Source organism: Gastrolobium bilobum, unplaced genomic scaffold (assembly GCF_033153095.1).
Source record: "Gastrolobium bilobum isolate Gb01-03AN ecotype WA unplaced genomic scaffold, APGP_CSIRO_Gbil_v1 utg16927, whole genome shotgun sequence".
Classification (NCBI taxonomy): Eukaryota; Viridiplantae; Streptophyta; class Magnoliopsida; order Fabales; family Fabaceae; genus Gastrolobium; species Gastrolobium bilobum.
The window spans coordinates 52087-70794 of record NW_026899944.1 but is presented as its reverse complement, the minus strand read 5'-3'; the positions used below and the strand labels follow the sequence as shown (position 1 = coordinate 70794).

The 18708-nt window shown below is 35.4% G+C and overlaps 1 protein-coding gene across 2 annotated transcripts; it reads left to right on the top strand.

The window, feature by feature from the left end:
- The first annotated feature begins 5597 nt into the window (after positions 1–5597).
- Positions 5598–17777, top strand: LOC133294309 (protein NRT1/ PTR FAMILY 5.6-like). 2 transcript variants are annotated; one of them, XM_061492966.1, is made up of 5 exons: positions 5598–5621; positions 10722–10824; positions 14822–15039; positions 16132–16679; positions 16771–17777. In XM_061492966.1, exons 1-5 carry the CDS (start codon positions 5598–5600, stop codon positions 17642–17644), a joined length of 1767 nt encoding a protein of 588 aa, XP_061348950.1. In that variant the 3' UTR covers positions 17645–17777. The 2 variants fall into 2 exon arrangements, with proteins under 2 accessions (XP_061348950.1, XP_061348949.1); XM_061492965.1 differs by lacking the exon at positions 5598–5621 and having other exon boundaries at positions 10461–10824.
- Positions 17778–18708: the final 931 nt, after the last annotated feature.

Sequence of the window (18708 nt, the reverse complement as noted above, 5' to 3'; positions counted from 1 at the left end):
TTTTTATGAATATTGGATTTTTAGCCTTGATTATGTTTGGCTAGTTTACTTTTTATTGTAGTTAGGGTCACAAACCCTATGTGAACCCTTGTTACGACGGATTGGTTTATTTCTACTCGTTAATATAAAGTTCTTTATCTTTACCTTGTGCGAAATTTATATTCTCTTTATTAGAATTGATCAATCTGATAGTTGAGGATAGTTTGAGGGTTAGAACCTTAAATAGGAATATTGGGGTTTTCATCCTGAAAGGGGGTAGGATAACAGTTTGTATGCATGCTAGGAATAGATGTGTATTGAATTGCAGATGTTTGAATTATCGTGTTCATTGCTTAATTCTCATGACAGGTTGCTAAGGGATTAGGATTCCAATTGAGATTAAAGGGTTAAATTGCCAAGGGATTGTAATTTAACTAATTAATTTTAGATGATAATTATCTGAGTATCTATATAATTGAATATTTTTAAATCAATCCAAAATAATAAGTGGGGATCATAAGGTGAGTGCGCTCTAGCTACAATTCTTTTCTCACATTTACAAAAATCAATTCTCAATTTATTGTTCTATTTCTCATAAACAAAATTACAAAAAAAACAAGTCTTTATAATTAGTTCTCACTTTTACACAAATCGACAATATTTGTCAGAAACCATTGGAACTCATCCATTCTTGAAAGGAATATTAATTGATATTCGACCCAATCCCTGTGGAGACGATACTCTACTTACTTTCTATATTACTTGTGCGATCGGTATACTTGCCGGAGAGCATCAACATACATGTGATGAATTTATGAAAATGATTAAGTAATCAACTTGGCTAAGGATAATGGCGTCATAATTGAAAGTAAAAAGTTATTCCGCATTTCTAATTAAGCGTGGCTTAATACGATGACATGTTAACAAACCGGGTATACACGGGGTTTTCAACTGAACCTAGCCATTTTTCTAAGATTTGTCATATTTTTATTTTAATTTTTCGCAACACTTTTTCGGTACGCGTTTTCACTCTGTCAGTATTAGTTCTGACGTCAGTTCTCATTATTTTGACTCCAAACTTGATATACTAGTCCTAGATATTATTATAGTAATATATACATACTTTTTTATAATTTTTCGGGATACTTCACTGGTACGCACATATACTGTGAAGCAAAATCGGTATCTGTACTTTTCATCAGAAAAGCGACTTTCAACATTATTAGGCCTTTATATTAATTATTTAAGTCTCCTCATAATTATTCTAGGTCAATTATGAAATTATCTCCTAATTTCATAATTAAATCATTTAAATTCCCAATTTAACGGTGCGAGTTCTTACATTCACCCCACCGTTTAAGAATTTGCTCCACAAAATTAGAGACATACTTGTCCCTAAACTCGGGGTATTGCAGGAGAAACTCGTCCTTCCTCTGCCAAGTACACTGCTCTGGAGTCCTTCCTTCCCATTGCACCTTGACCATGGGAATGACTGTGCTTTGTAGCTTCTTCTCGTCACGATCAAGAATCTTGAGTGGTCCGACGGGAGTCTTTAAGTTCTCCCGAACCTCCACATCATCAGGTTTCACCACTTGCGAAGGATCTGCTATGTATCTCTAAAGCTGAGACACGTGAAACACGTCGTGGATGTTGATCAAGTTCGGAGGCAAGGCAAGCCGGTAGGCAACAGGCCCTACCCTACCAAGAATCTGGTATGACCCTATGAATCTCGGGCTAAGCTTCCTCACTCTAAGGGCCCAACCAACATCGGTGACAGGTGATAGTCTCACAAACACGTACTCACGCTCACAGAACTCCAGTGGCTGATGCTTAACATCATAATAACTCTTCTGGCGATTCTGTGTCTGCTTCAGCTTCTCCCTAATCATCTGGATCTGCTGGGTGGTCTCTTGAATAAAGTCCAAGCCAAATAATTCTCTATCTCCAATCTCAGACCAACAGGTAAGAGTCCGACACCTCCTACCATACAACGCCTCGTAGGGTGCCATGTCCAGGCTAGCATGGAAGCTGTTGTTGTACGAGAACTCAATCAATGGTAGACACTGATCCCATGCTGAGCCCTGCTCCAATATGCAAGCCTTCAACATGTTCTCCAATGTCTGGATGGTCCGCTCAGTCTGTCCATCAGTCTGAGGGTGATAGGTTGTACTCAATCTCAACTGAGTACCAAAAGCTCCCTGCAGCGCCTCCCAGAACCGAGATGTGAACTTCGGGTCCCTATCACTAATGATACTCTCGGGCACCTCGTGAAGCCTCATAATCTCGCGAACATATAGTCTGGCTAATTGCTCAGTAGTGAAGCTCACCTTTACCGGAAGAAAATGGGCAGACTTAGTCAATCCTGTCCATAATGACCCAGATAGAGTCACAACCAGCCTGAGTCTTAGGAAATCCCACCACGAAGTCTATGAAAATGCTCTCCTATTTCCACTGCGGTATCTCAAGAGGTTGAAGCTTACCAGACGGCTTCTGGTGTTCAATCTTCACTTTTTGGCATATCAAATACTTGGACACATAAACAACTGTCTTTCTTCATGCCCGACCACCAGAAATTTCTCTTCAAGTCTTGGTACATCTTTGTAGCACCAGGGTGGACAGTGAATTAGCCCTTATGAGCCTCTGCCATCACCTTTTCAGTCAAAGGACCTCGAGAAATCACAATCCTCTTCTGGAACATCAGTAATCCGTCCTCATTCCAAGACACTCCCTCTTGGTTCTTCACATAATCAAGGCATCTCTTTGCACCTGTGCCTCTTTGATCTTCACCATCAGCTCTTTTTCCACTTGCACCGTCTCCCTTTCAAGAAGTGCACCCCCAAATAAAGAGGTCACTGTCAGATCTTGAAATTTCTCAATCACATCATAGTCACCCATCGTCAAACTGGATAAACTCATAATTTTCCGACTCAAAGCATCAGATATACCATATTGGCCTTGCTAGAATGGTACTTCAACTCAAAGTCGTAGTCCTTTAGAAACTCCATCCATCTATGTTGCCTCATGTTCAGCTCCTTCTGATCAAAAAAATACTTCAAACTCTTGTGGTCAATGAACACGGTAAACTTCATGCCATAAAGACAATGCCTCCAAATCTTGAAGGCAAACGCAATAGCAGCCAACTCCAAATCATGAGTCGGGTAATTCTCCTCATGAGGCTTCAACTGCCTCGAAGCATAAGCAATCACTCTATCAGTCTACATCAATACACAGCCCAGCCCCTTTCTGAAAGCGTCACAATATAGCTCAATCCGCTCCGAAGGATAAGGAAGGACCAACACTGGTGTAGTCGTCAATCTCTCCTTCAACTCCTGGAAGCATTTCTCACACTCGTGAGTCCACACAAATAGGGATGGTAAAGTGGGCATCCCGTCCCGCCCCACCCCACCCCACCCCGCCAAAAAATGAGTTAGCCGCCCCGCCCCGCCCCGCTTTTGAAAGTGGACTGAAAAACTCAGCCCACCCCGCCCCGTTTGGCGGGTTGGCCCGCCATCCCGAGCCTATTTTACACTGACCCGCCTCAGCCTGCCTATGCCCGCCATCAACCCGCCAAAAAATGAGCCCGCCTCGCCCCTCCCTACTTTTCAGATGGGTTGAAAAACTCAGCCCGCCCCGCCCCGTTTAGCGGGTGGGGCGGGTTGGCCCACCGAGCCAAGCCTGTTTTTCCATCTCTACACACAAACGGAGTCTCCTTCCGGGTAAGGAGAGTCAATGGCAACACCATCTTGGAGAATCCCTCAATGAACCTCCTATAGTAACCAGTCAAACCCAAGAAACTCCTTACTTCAGTAACTGTTTTGGGCCTCTCCCAATGCAACACAGCCTCAATCTTGTTCGGATTCACAACAACTCCTTATGCAGAAATCACATGCCCAAGGAATTTCACTGACTTGAGCCAAAACTTACACTTTGAAGGTTTAGCATAAAGTTTTTTCTCCTTCAGCACCTGCAACACAATCCTCAAGTGCTCCGCATACTCCTCCTCCGTCTTGGAGTATATCAGAATATCGTCAATGAAGACGATCACAAAGCGATCCAAATACGGCTGGAAAATACGGTTCATGTAATCCATGAACACTGCGGGTGCATTGGTGAGTCCAAACGGAATCACCAAATACTCATAATGACCGTATCTCGAGCGAAATGCGGTCTTAAAGACATCATCCAGCTTGACCCGAATCTGATGGTATCCGGACTAGAGATCAATCTTCGAGTTCACACAAGCACCCCTAAGCTGATCTAATAGATCATCAATACGAGGGAGGTGATACTTGCTCCTGATTGTCACCTTGTTCAGTTGTCTGTAGTCGGTGCACAATCGCATGCTCCTATCTTTCTTCTTAACAAAAATGACCGGTGCTACCCATGGAGACACACTCGGTCGGATGAAGTCTTTCGCCGAAAGATCCTCAAAATGCTTCTTCAACTCTGCCAACTCTGGTGGAGACATCCGATATGGAGCTAATGAAATAGGCCCACACCAGGCAACAAATCAACGAAGAACTATATCTTCCTCTGTGGCGAAAACTCAGGAATCTCCTCAGGAAACACCTCGAGGAATTCCCTCACCATAGGAATGCTAGTAATATCCTCTTGTGTCCCACTCACCAAACCTACCAACATGACATATCCAAATGCCCTTGCTCTCAAGGCTCTCCTAGCCTGCAGTACTGAAATATAAGGCGAGGAACTGGCAGTGGAATCACACAGAGACATCACCACTCGCTTTGCACAACAATCAATCATCACATAATTCTTGGACAACCGGCCCATGCCAATGATGATCTCTAAGTTAGCCATCGGCAATCTTATTAGATCTACCGAATACTCACGACTATCCCACTGAAAGCACAGAACTGGGCAACTCAAGCCCCACAGCAATTGGAGTTGCAATAAAGGAATGGAATGTGTAGCCCCGAAATCGAATAATACATCAACAGCAGAACCACCAATAGAAACGGTACCTCTCACAAGGTTCGGAGCTCTGTCCGACTGCTGCCTATCCAACGTGTAAACTCGGCCAGTGGCAGGTGGCACAACAGGTGCCGCTGTAGGTGTGGTAGGAATCATCTGCAATAGAATCGCCTGAACCGCTGCAGCTCTCGCAGTAGACAATGGACAATCTCTGGCATAGTGGCCCTCCTTGCCACAGTGAAAACAAATAACCTGCCCGGTGGCACACTTAGTCAGTTCTCAGTATTTTGACTCCAAATTTGACATACCAATCCTAAATATTATTCTAGGAATATTCATACACTTATTATAATTTTTTGGGATACTTCACCGGTACGCACTTATACCGTGAAGCAGAATCGGTATCTGCACTTTTCGTGAGAAAAGTGACTTTCAGCGTTATTAAGCCCTTTTAGTAATTATTTAAGTCTTCTAATAATTATCCAAGGTCAATTATGGATTTATTTCTTAAACTCATAATTAATTATTTAATTCATAATTTAACGGTGCGGGTTCTTACAGCGACCTGAAGGGTTATGAGCTTCAATAAAAGAAGGTCTAGTTTGAAGAATAGTCTATATGGGTTGAAATAAGCACCTCGATAGTGGTACAAGAAATTTGAATCCTTCATGATTGAGCACAAATTCATGAAGACAAAGGCCGACCACTGCGTATTTGTTAAGAGGTATGAGGCCACATATTTTTTAATTATGCTTTTGTATATTGACGACATGCTTATTGTAGGGCAAGACAAGTCAAGGATAGTCGCCCTGAAGAAGGCGTTGATCTCATCCAATGCAATGAAGGACCTCGGTCGTGCATAGCAAATACTTGGATTCAAAATTATTAGAAATTGACAAAGAAAGCTACTATGGCTGAGTCAAGGAAAATACATTGAAAAGATTTTGAAGGGATTTAGCACGTAAAAAGGCAAGACAATTAGCACCCCCTTAGTCGCACACATAAAACTAAGCCAAAAGTAATGTCCGATGTCTGGTGAAGAGAAAGATGAGATGATGAAGACCAGTTCGTCATTGGAAACTTGATATATGTTATGTTATGTAAGAGACTCGGCTTGGTGTATGCTATTAGAATGGTGAGCCGGTATCTGTCAAACCCTGACAAAGAGCATTGGGAAGCCGTCAAGTGGATCTTTAAGTATCTCAAAGGAACGACAATTTTATGCCTTCATTTTGGAGAAGGTAAGGCCGAGCTACAAAGCTTTATAGATGCTGACTTATGGGGAGATACCGACTCTAGGAAATCGACCATAGGATATTTGATGAATTTTGCATGAGAAGTTATCTCAAGGCAATCAAAATTACAGAAATGTGTGGCACTTACGACAACCGAAGCCGAGTACATAGCCGCAATTGAGGCTTGTAAAGAGATGATTTGGATGAAGAAGTTTCTTTTATAACTCAGCCATAATCAAGACAAGTACGAGCTAAAGTGTGACAACCAAAACATTATTCATCTAGTGAAGAACTCAACCTATCACTCTTGTAGTAAACACATTGATGTGAGGTATCATTGGATCCGAGATGTGGAGGAGGATGGATAGCTCGTACTCGTCAAAGTGCACACCGATCTCAAGGTCCGATATGATAACCAAGCCGGTACTAGCAAGAAAACTTGAAGACTGTTGCGAGGGTGCTAGCTATTGCTAAACCCGACATATTAAAGTCGAAAAGGAAAGATTTGTTGGGGTAGTTCTTCTATTAATGCTGACATGCACCTCATTTATTGGTACATGGCTCAATGTCTGCCCAACCACCATAATGATTGAAGAAGATTCTGGAAGAAGGCAGATGGTTCTCCTCACCTTATATATACACTTGAAGACCATTGTAATTTAGGTTAGAGATTTTGAAGCTTAGAGCTTAGAATTTGAGAGTATCTCTAGAGAGAAGTTTGAGTGTGGCCTCTTTAGAGACATTTGAGATTACCACCATACTTGGTGAAGCTTGATTGTAATTATAGTGTAATTAGGGAAGCTTGACTTTTTGTAATCTTTCTTTCCTACATAGTGAAAGATTTTCTGGACTAGTGTCCCGTGATTTTTACTTCTTCACACTGAAGAAGGTTTTTCACGTTAAAATTGGACTGTCTCTCTCTCTCTCTCTCTCTCTCTTTCTACATTTTTCTATTTTTATGTGTTGGCAGACTTGGTGACTTTAAGCCGACCTCTGAGTTCCGAGCTCGACGTGCCGACTTGCGATTCGCTTCCGCTTTGATTTGAGGGACCGATGTCCCAACATAGAAATGCCAAAGGCACTGAATTTGGTTCAAATGTTGACAGCACATTTGTAAGCCTATCCATAACTAAAATGATCTGGAGTTTATTTTGATCACATGAGAATGTATAATCATATAAAAATGTCATTAGTTCTGTCGAAGGATGAATAATGTTTAATTATTTATTATTAATAAAATGAGGGATAGCGATGATCGAACTAAAAACTTAGTCAGAGAAACTCGTATATAATATAAAGAATCATTTCAATTCAAAAGTTTATGCGCTTAAATAAAGACATATTAATAATTCTATTTATATTATATTTATTTAATAAAAAGCATGAAAATAGAAATTAATTGTCCTAAATTATTTAATTTGAATATGAATTAATTAAGAAAAATTAGTAGAATAGATTATGGAATGGTAATGAGAAAATTTATCCATTAACGTGATGATTTTAGCTTAAATTCCACTTCAATATAGCTTTATTTTTTATTTTATTTTTTGAGAAACCACATGTATCCTTCATGGGAGGCAATTCTGTTCGAGCCGGAAACATCCATATTGTGGTGGTGCTAACTCTCTCAAAGGGAATTTTCTGCATTTCCAATAACTTGAGCCCAAGACCTTACTTAAGCGGAATAAAGTATATACCACTTGAACCAACCCTCTTTCATTCGTTAAATCATTAATTTGTTAGCAATAATACTAAATATCATATAACAAGATCTATTGCATATGTATATTCTCCAAAATTAATTACAAGTAAAAGCAATTTTATCTTGAATTTCAATCCACTTAGAACAAAAGGATTGATTGAAAATATTTCAGGAAAGGAAAGAAACTTGAGTATGGTTCAATGCTGAGCCCAAAAGCAACCAATAGCAAGCAAAGCAAGGAAGAAAACTTAATTAAAACAAGCCAAATGAGGGAAACGTGTTCATTTCATTCCAATATAATTTTACTATTGACAACCTCTTTTTATAAGAGCATTTACCATAAGGAAATTTAAGCATTGACATCTTACACTTTTGAAGATTCGCACCTTGTTGAATGGTAATGGTTGAAAGGTGACTAAAGCAGGAAGTATACGATAAACCATTTGCAGTTTGGACATGAAGCACACAAATCATAACAGTTTCCCCCATTAATTCCCATATATACTTTTTGGCAATATCTCATTTTGGGCATGACACACACCTTTTTCTTGAAGTGTGAATACCTTATTGGCATTCAATTGCACTATAAATTTTAAGCTTTTTGTTTGGTAAAAAGGCATGCTGCTTGTTCTCTTGACAAGGATGTATAGAATTAATATTACCAAAAAAATAGAGGAATAAAAGATACATAATTGTTGAAATATCATGATTTTTTTAATATACAATTTATTTTTCTCTAGTAACATTTTTTCATACTTTTTAAGTGTGTAACTAAGGATGTGTATGAAAACTATTTTGTTTCCTTATACTGTTTCTGAAAAAAAATATTTTTATTTTTATTTTTTTGCCTTGAAATAGTTTCTAGAAAAAAAATGTGTTTGATAACATGTTCTATTTTATTCCAAGAATGAGAATTGTGTTTGATAACACAACAAATAATAGAATAAAAAATTATTCCTATTAAATATAAAAAAATTTCGAATCATCACTTTCCTTTTCATATGATGTGGTGGTGGCAGTTGTGGCATAGTAGTGGTGGCGGCGGCGACGACAGTGGCTGCGAGGATGATAGTGGTGGCGTGGTTATAGTAGTGGTGGTGGTGGTGACGATAATGGTGATGACATGGTGGTAGTGGTGACGACAACAATGATGGTAATGGTGGTGAGGGTGGGGGTAGTGGTGGCGTAGTGATGATGGTGTGGTGGTGGCGAAAGCAGTGATTGCGACGATGATGGTGGTGGTGACGATAGTGATTGCGACGATGGTGGTACGATGACAACAACGACGATGATGGGATGATGGTAATGGTGGAGAGTGATTGAGAAAGACAAGTATTTCTCATTTTGTGTCCGGAAACAAAAAAAATTAATTTTTTTATTCTTTTTTGTGTTTTCCAACACAGAAATTGAAATGGTTTATTCTTGGGAACAAAAAGAATAAACCAATTTTGTTAAACACTCATTTCTATCAATTTCTGTTCCTGAGAACAAAAATTAAAAAAAAATAATTCTAAAAAGATTATCATACACTCCCTAAAGTGCTGTCGATGAGCTTTGAATTGAACTATGAAAATTAGCTCATGACTTTTTTATATGGGAAAAAGAAATATCTTTTTAAAGGATACAAGTTTGTGTCCTTTTAGGTGATTTACACAAAGTATGACCAGTCATACTTTGTATAAATTTGAAAAGTTATTTTTTTTTCTCTCTAGTCACATCACTGACGTGTAAAGTAAAAAAAAAATAACTTTTCAGATTTACACAAAATATAACCGGTCAGACTTTGTGTACGTCACCAAAAAAACACAACTTACATACTTTAGAAGGACACACGCTAAACCCTTTTTATATACCATCGGTGTTCTGATTTCTTTTGTATCGTATCAATGGTTGAAGAAATATTTGGGTATACAATAAGTTTTGCACGGATATCATTTTCTTAAAATTTGATTGAAACCAGGAAAAAAGACAAAATAGATTTCAAAATATTTGAAATATAAGATGATTTTTCAGTTTTTAAACATTTCAATTTTTTTATAGTAATGATATCTAAAATGTTTGGAAAATTGTTTTTCTTCTTATTCTTCTTTTATCTTTTTTTTTTTCTATTTCATGGCAAAAACCACCCACCATGGGTGGGTTAAAAATATAAGCCACAAGAAGGTTTTTAAAATTTTCTTCAAAATTAAAGATATGTAAGTAAATTACAATCTAACCCCAGATATATAATAAATCTAAGATAAAAAAATCCGCCAGATACGTATTCAGATTAATTTATTTTAAAATCAAAAAGTTTTTTTTAAACAAATAATAATTTTCTTAAAAACAACTATATATTACCAAACATGCACCTAATATAAATGTTTCGAGGGCATTAAAGGCATACAAATATAAAGTAATAGTTTGGTGTGATTGGCTGAGATGTAACTAATTCAGGTGCACTGTGTAAATGCAATGCAGTGCGGTCCCATGAAAGTTAATGGGCATAGGGAGCGCATTTTCTAGACCCTCTAGGCCTTCACCAAATAAGGATCGCATTTTCTTTTAGTATAGATCCTGTATTGGGACAATAATGTTTGCTTCTCACAAAATTGTTCCGGATGAAAGTTTATTATCGGTTGACACTGATATAAAAAAAAAATTCTTTATTGTATAATGAATTAAAAAAGAAGCAAATACTCCCTCTATAAAAGTGGTTCTAAGGTAAAGGTGCTCAGTGCAATAGACACATCTAGCTCTCATATTATCTCCTTAATTAAGGAATATTTGAGCTTTAGCTAGAAAGACAACTATTCTAACTAGCTGCATCAAGCTAGCTACTCAACCAGCATTGCAAGATGAAGAAGATCAGTGTGGAAGTAAAACCTGGAGAGGCTGATGAGATGAAATGGGTTCATGATTCTTCAGTGGATCACAAAGGCAGGGTTCCACTCAGAGCTTCAACTGGTTCTTGGAAAGCTTCTCTCTTCATTATTGGTAAGGATTATTTGCATGTTGCTTCAACCTTAAATTATTGCATTCAATACTAGAAGGACAACTTTTGTTGTGTGTCTGTTTTCTTTATGCTCCTTTTTGTTCTCAATTAAGTGCTGGAAATTAGCCTTTTCCTCAAACTTTTTCACCTATATACTTATCATCTACCTCTCTTGAATCATTCCCATCATGCATCTGCTTTATTATTGAAGAGTGGCTCCTTTCATTTAATTTGCTGAAACCCCGTTCTGGATTTTTAGTTGATTGATTAATTTTCTGTTTCACGTATGCAAATGAATGGAGACTATATGTGTACTTAAGTTATTGAGCCTTCATATGGTTTTTATCACTCATGTATAAAATTCTCAATAATCTGAATCATTTGAGTAGAATAACTTCTGATTCATGACCCTAAGACAAAAAGACTAGATTGAGGACAAGGTTCTCAAAGCCGTACGTGCACATCGCTTGGTTCATATGGTTGTAGACAAGAAGTTGAAATAACAAGCATCTACTTTCTATCTTCAGATGCTCAGATTTTTATTTCTATGTTTTGATTGCGAAGAAAGTAAAAAAAAAAATTGTATATGAAGTTTGATTTTTTTTTTTTTAAAAATTGTTAAAACTATAAGTAAAAGATTTAAGAGATTCAATTTTAAATTTAAGCCATTTTCAAAAAGATTTTAGAATATAACTTGGGTTGTAAGTTATTTCGATAATAAATAACCATATCGATATGTTGAGTGGGTGCGTTGAAGCTTTAAAGTATTTACTAAAAATGAAAAGAAAAAAAGGTCAATAAAAAAGCATACAGTTGATTAAGGATTTGATTCATATTTTATAAGAATTTGAGTTAGATTCTCGTTAACTGATGTGAGAGCCTCATTGATATATAGTGTGATTTGCAATCCCTTTTAGAAATCTTTAAAAAAGTTGGGATCTACCCTAACCAGCGTCAAATTTCATGTAAACTTTCAGAGCCTCTTTGGAGCACCTGAACATAGAATAAGATAACTTATCATAGTATTTTCAAAAAAAAAAAAAAGATAACTTATCATATCCTACTTTTATCTCTTGTTTGGTGGGTCAATAACATATGATTAGCTTATCCTATTGTCTCATTTTATTCTATCCAATATATGATTTCTTATCCTATGAGGGAAGCTGGGTTAGGATTCAACATGATAGAATATCAATATTGGATACCCAATATATCCTCATGCTACCCAATATATTCCAACTCTACCCAATATATTTGTATTTATTGCATTGTATTTTGTTTTTTATTTCTCCTTCTATATAATCTTATCATGCTAATGCTCATCAAACACAGGACATGATATAGATTTATCAGCCTCATATCATATCCTACCATTATTAGCCTCATATCATATCCTACTCTTATCCTATCATGTTCACCAAACGAGCCTTTTACTCCAAAAACTATAAAAGGATAATTATTATGGTCAATTCCCTTGAACTCGATACTAGATAGGTCAAGAACAGTATGACCATGAAAAGCGGTGGAGGCCCACAGACCACTACCCACAAATAGATACTCTCCAAAGAGCATTATGTTATGATAAATGATATCAACCACACAAAGCCTAAGGGTCCCTATTACTAAAAACGTTACTATTAGTAGTGATTCTCCTTTTTAAGATGCTGACCCTTGTTTTTTGTTTTTTGATATATGCTGACCCTTGTTTAAATCAGAGTATGTATTGGGTTTAAAAGGTTGAAAATATATGTGGTTACTGAAGATGGACCACTGCATGAAGCTTTCATGGCATATATATCGTGCTTCTCCGCAGTGGCCGACCTTATATCCTCTACCACAAAACTAGTAATGTCTCTTGAGAATAATCAAATTATTCAGGACCCACACCTTCCACTAGTTTTGCATATCCCCCTGCAGTATAGTGGCATTATTCATTGAATTCACAATATTGATCCCTTTAATTGAACAAATTTCAACGGATGATTAAATGTGAGTTTCTTAGAGTCTTGTAATATATAATTCTTTTTAAAGTGTAGTACAGTTTAGCTAAAATGTTGAATATTATTTGTTGGATTTATTTAATAGCATTCTTTGTTAAGATTGTTTTTTTTTTAAAAAAAAAAAACTGCTTTAACGCACACTAACTAGAATCATTGTGAGAATTCATTTTAAAAGTTATCTAACTTGAGTTACTCTCAATTATTGAGAGTCACTTTATTTTAATATCTCTAAATTCTAAAGCAAACCTACTCTAAACAGATTATCTATTATCTTTTGTATGAAATCATTTTATATTACCGCACCAAAACTCAACTGATCTTGTGACAATTTGAACGAGGGTTAGATGTAAATAATTGGTTAATCCTAGAACAAAAATGAAATTATGATTGTAAGGACTTGGATCATCTAAGATTATGAGTTCACTTTAGGGGGAAAATTGAGATATTATAGTTTTTAATTAAAAAATAAATTTTAGTAACTTCATAATTTATTATAGGGATTAATATTTCTCATGTTGTAGGAGATAATTTTATCTCCTAAACACACATAAAAATGTGTGGGGCTCATTTTTTTCTCTTCTCCTCATTTGTGCCCACAACTGACTTTTATATGTGTGTAGTATCTCTCACAATATAAAAAAAACGTTAATCCCTTTATTATATGAGTCTAATCCGTGAGATGTACATATTTTCTATAAAATCGATGCATTTTTTCCAGTGTTATAAAAATTGACTTGACCTGGCCGGTTTGACCTGTTAACCCATAAACCAAACCTCCAACCGGTCTGGTTCAGGTATTGAACCAGTTATACATTTGACCCAGTATAAAACTTGTGAACAGATGCGCAAAAAAAGAATTGGTTTTGTGAAATTTAGGATAAAATGTTTGAAAAATATCACTTATACGATTCGAACTTAGACTATATGAATTATAACTTATAGCACTTACCACTAAAATAACTCTAATTATTAACTAAAATATTTTTAATTTTATATTTATTATATATATTTTATTCATGCAACTGACCAATGATCAACGTTAAATCAGCGAGTCATTGACCATTAGTCGATGATAGGTTATAACACCAATTTTTTTCCTTTTGTTTTTTTTTTTTTGGTAATCTTTTCTTTTTGTTTCTATTTGAGACTGAGTTAACCCAATATTCTGTGTCAAAGTACTCAAAAAGAATGGAATTGTACCTGTTTGCTGTCTTGTCCAATTGGCACTTCGAAGAACAATATAAGGGACTAATGGTTCAAGTTTCTTGTTCCCTTTCAAGTAGTTCGACCTCCGTGGTCCTTTGAAATCTGAATAATATCTTCCATATGTACGAGTGAATATTTAGTGATCCCGTGTGCCGGGAAGTGAGGGTGAGAGAGAAGAGAGAAAAGAAAAAAGAAAAAAGAAGATAGAGAGAGAAATAAGGAGACCATTCAATATTTTTTCCATATCTACGCAAAAGAAAATATATTAAAATCATTTCCAATTTTCTATATCAAAAAGTTAATATCATTGCTTGAACTTATATTTTTCAATGGAAATTATTTGTCCTTTTAAATGATATAACTTATGTCATTTTACTTTCACAAAGAGGTGAGACTCATACTTTTATTTTTTTTGTTCACTCTCTTCTTATGATCTATCTCTTTCTCTCACTTAAAATAATATAATTTTACATTCTTTAAAATGATACACACTTTTCTCATTGTTAAATTACACGAAGCTAACAAATCATTGGAAAATTTGTCTGTATTCATCACAAACTATATAGTAGGAGATCTAAATTTGTTTTTCCCTTTTTCCTTACTAGCTTAATGGAATTTGTGTAGCTCCCGGCTCAGTTGAAGAATTGAGTAATGAATATTATATCTTTTAGAAGTCAACTCTTTAAGATATGCTTCTAAAAATAATTTTGATCATAGTTCATAATTTTGAAACAAGTTGTTTCTTTTTTTCATTAAGTCATTAACCATAAGATCTTCATTTGATCCTTTTCAGCAATTGAGTTCAGCGAGAGGTTGAGCTACTTTGGAATAGCAACCAGCTTGGTCCTTTACCTCACAAAGGTTATGCATCAAGACCTCAAGACAGCAGCAAGGAATGTGAATTACTGGTCTGGTGTCACCACTTTGATGCCACTATTAGGTGGATTCATTGCTGATGCATACGTGGGCCGTTACTCCACTGTGTTCGCATCATCCATTGTTTATATCATGGTAAGATCAATTATAAGCAATTACAAGTCCATTAAAACTTTTAGTAATACACATTATCATCATTAGTTGGGTTTATGGTTTCTTGATGAATTACCTCCTGCAACTCAAAAAGATATTGTCTTGGGGTTTAAAAAAAGGTTTAAGTTTTCTTATGTTGTAGGATTGTAGGAGATAAAAAAAGTAGAGAGAAGTTAAATGTGGGTCCCATATTTTATATTAAAAAAAAAAGAAAAATTAATTGGCACGGAAAACGAATTAGTGTAGGAAAATGATGTATTCTTATGTAGCATAAGAGTATTATTTCCCTTAAAAAAAGGGTTAAAGTTTCTCATGTTTTAGGAAATAATTTTATTTCCTATATACACATGAAAATATAGAGGGTCATGTGAGAAAAAAAAAAAATATGAATCTCACACACTTTTATATATGAATAAAAGATAAATTAAATCTTCCATAACAAAAGAAACATTAATCACTTGAAAAAAAAATAATAAAACGCTTTTTAAAAAATTCATATTGCACGATAGAAGCAAAATAGTTTGCCAAAAAAAGTGCATGGAAAGCATGTGTCATGCTCTGCAAGACGCGCATGGGAAACATGTGTGACTTGAATGCATGCATGAAGGTGATGTGTGTCTTATAGTGTGTGACACAAGACAGGCCTTTGTAGAAGTCGCGCATGGGGTGATGCGTAATTTGAACATGCATTGCAGCATTATATTGGTAAATATTTTGTCAAAAAACTTAAACCTATAAATACTTATCAAATCCACAGTAGAAATGTCAATAAGCCACAAACTTAATTTTGAGGAACAAGAGATAACTTTATGGGTAATACTTTTCTTATGTTACAAAAGAAAAGTATTATATCTTACGCTCACATTTTTTAAATAGATCTTATAAGAATTTTTTTCTCTCACCTCCAACTCTTTTCTCTTTCCTATTTATTGTTTGAGTAGGAGATAATAATTTTCTTATGCAACGTAAGAAAAGTATTACTTTATTTAGAATTCTTTTTCCATTATTAATTTACCTTTTATTCTATAAATTTTTAACTAAATAAACTTTGTTCCTGTGGAAAAAAAAACACAGGGTTTGGTTCTCCTAACTCTGTCATGGTTCTTACCGAGCTTAAAGCCATGTGATCATGCTAATATATGCACCGAACCAAGGAGAATTCATGAAGTGGTTTTCTTCCTTGCCATCTACTTAATATCTATAGGAACTGGAGGGCACAAACCCTCCTTGGAGAGCTTTGGAGCTGATCAATTTGATGAGGATCATGTTGAAGAAAGGAGGCAAAAAATGTCCTTCTTCAATTGGTGGAGTTGTGCCCTCTGCAGTGGACTTATTCTGGGAGTGACCCTCATTGTTTACATACAAGACAATATAAATTGGGGTGTTGCTGATATTATCTTTACAGGGGTTATGGCTTTCTCATTGCTCATTTTCATACTAGGAAGGCCATTTTATCGTTATAGGATACCAACTGGGAGTCCCTTGACTCCAATGCTGCAGGTTCTTGTTGCTGCCATTTCCAAAAGAAAGCTTCCATACCCTTCTAATCCTGCTCTATTATATGAGGTTCCCAAGTCTCAATGCAGCAATGGAAGATTTCTGAATCACACTAAAAAACTCAAGTAAGTAGTGTCACTTAGTCATTACAATTTGAAAGAAATTAAGCTTGACTTATATGTTAAAAATATAATTCATTATTGGCATTGTTTTTAGATTTCTTGACAAGGCAGCGATTATTGAAAATGATGGAAATTCAGCTGAGAAGAAGAGTCCTTGGAATCTAGCAACCGTGACTAAGGTTGAAGAAATGAAGCTTATAATTAATATGATCCCCATTTGGGTGTTTACTATACCATTTGGAATATGTGTGGCACAAACATCTACATTCTTCATCAAACAAGGTACTACGATGAATAGAAACATAGGTAAAGGGTTTGAGATTCCTCCAGCTTCAATTTTCACTGTTGCTGCCTTTGGGATGATAATTTCTGTGATCATTTATGACAAAATTCTAGTACCCTTGTTAAGAAAGTTAACTGAAAATGAGAGAGGAATCAACATCCTGCAGAGGATTGGTTTTGGAATGCTTTTCTCTATTAGTACAATGATAGTTGCAGCTCTTATAGAGAAAAAGAGGCTTCAAGCTATTGAGAGGGATCCATTGAAGGGTTCATTATCAATGAGTGTCTTTTGGTTGGCTCCACAGTTTCTAATTATTGGTTTTGGAGATGGGTTTACTCTTGTGGGTTTGCAAGAATATTTCTATGATCAAGTTCCAGACTCCATGAGAAGCTTAGGGATAGCATTTTACCTAAGTGTGATTGGGGCAGCAAATTTCCTCAGTAGTATGCTGATAACAATTGTTGATCACATAACAGAGAAGAATGGGAAGAGTTGGTTTGGAAAGGATTTGAATAGTAGTCGCTTGGACAATTTTTATTGGCTATTGGCAGCTATAACCACAGTGAACTTGTTCTTGTTTGTGTTCTTTGCTCGTAGATATTCCTACAAAACTGTGCAAAAGATTGCAGTGGCTGATTGCTACGAAGGAAAAAGTGATTTTGGTGGTGTGGAAACTAAGGTTTGAGCTCATTAGTTCAGTATTAAATACTAATGTCATTTAAAAAAAAAAGGGAAATGTTCCATGTAGGACTAAAATATTTTATCATTGTACTAAAAAAAAAAAAGTATTTTATCAAATCCCTTTCTGCTGGCAACTTGTGTTTATGCTGCGAACAATTCTATATTTTTCTCCCATCAAATTATTGATAATGTCTTATTTATTTTACTTTATTTTATTTTGCATAGAGGCATGCCAGAGATTTATTATGACCTTTTTTTTAGTAGTTTAAATTTTTATAAAAATTGGTTACCTTATATAATATTATAGTCTTTGTGATTTCGTCACACTATTTTTTATAAAAAATAAAAAGTGAATTAAAATTATTACAGGGCAGATAAACCAAAAAAAAAACTTGTGCATCATTTACACTTGAAATCAGGACTCTTACGTGAAATAATATATTAAGAATACGGGAAAGGTTATAGTTACAACTTATTTTTATTTACAATTTCTTATAATCATATCTTAACTGTTGATTTCCGTTAATCAACAGTTAAGATTTTCGCAAATCAAATTTATTAATTAATTATTAATTCGTAATAAATGATAATCGTTGATTAGCGAAAATCAACGGTTAAGATATAATTGTAAAAAATTATAAACAAAAATAGGTTGTAAGTATAACATTTCCTTAACAATATAATATAAAAAATATTAATGTTTTTATTTTAGACTTAAATCTTTGAAAAAATTGATTATCTTTAGGGTGCGTTTGGTATGAGAGATATTTTTTACCGAGAAAAAAAGTTACAGAGAATATGGCGGAATTTTTTTTTTATTTTGAAAAAGTTATAAAAAGTTGTTTGGTAGGCCAATATTTTTGCCAAAAAAATTGAGTTATTATATTAATGCTATGTTTGGTTGGTTGTGAAATATATGTAAAAAAGTGGAATAAAATTATAAAAGTACCCATCCTGTTCGAAAATTTGTTAAACCATTTCTTTTATAATAGGGTTGTGTGGGTCCAAGATTTTTAAATGTACTTCTTATAGGGTAAGCCAAGATTCTTGGTTCTTAGATAAAAAAAA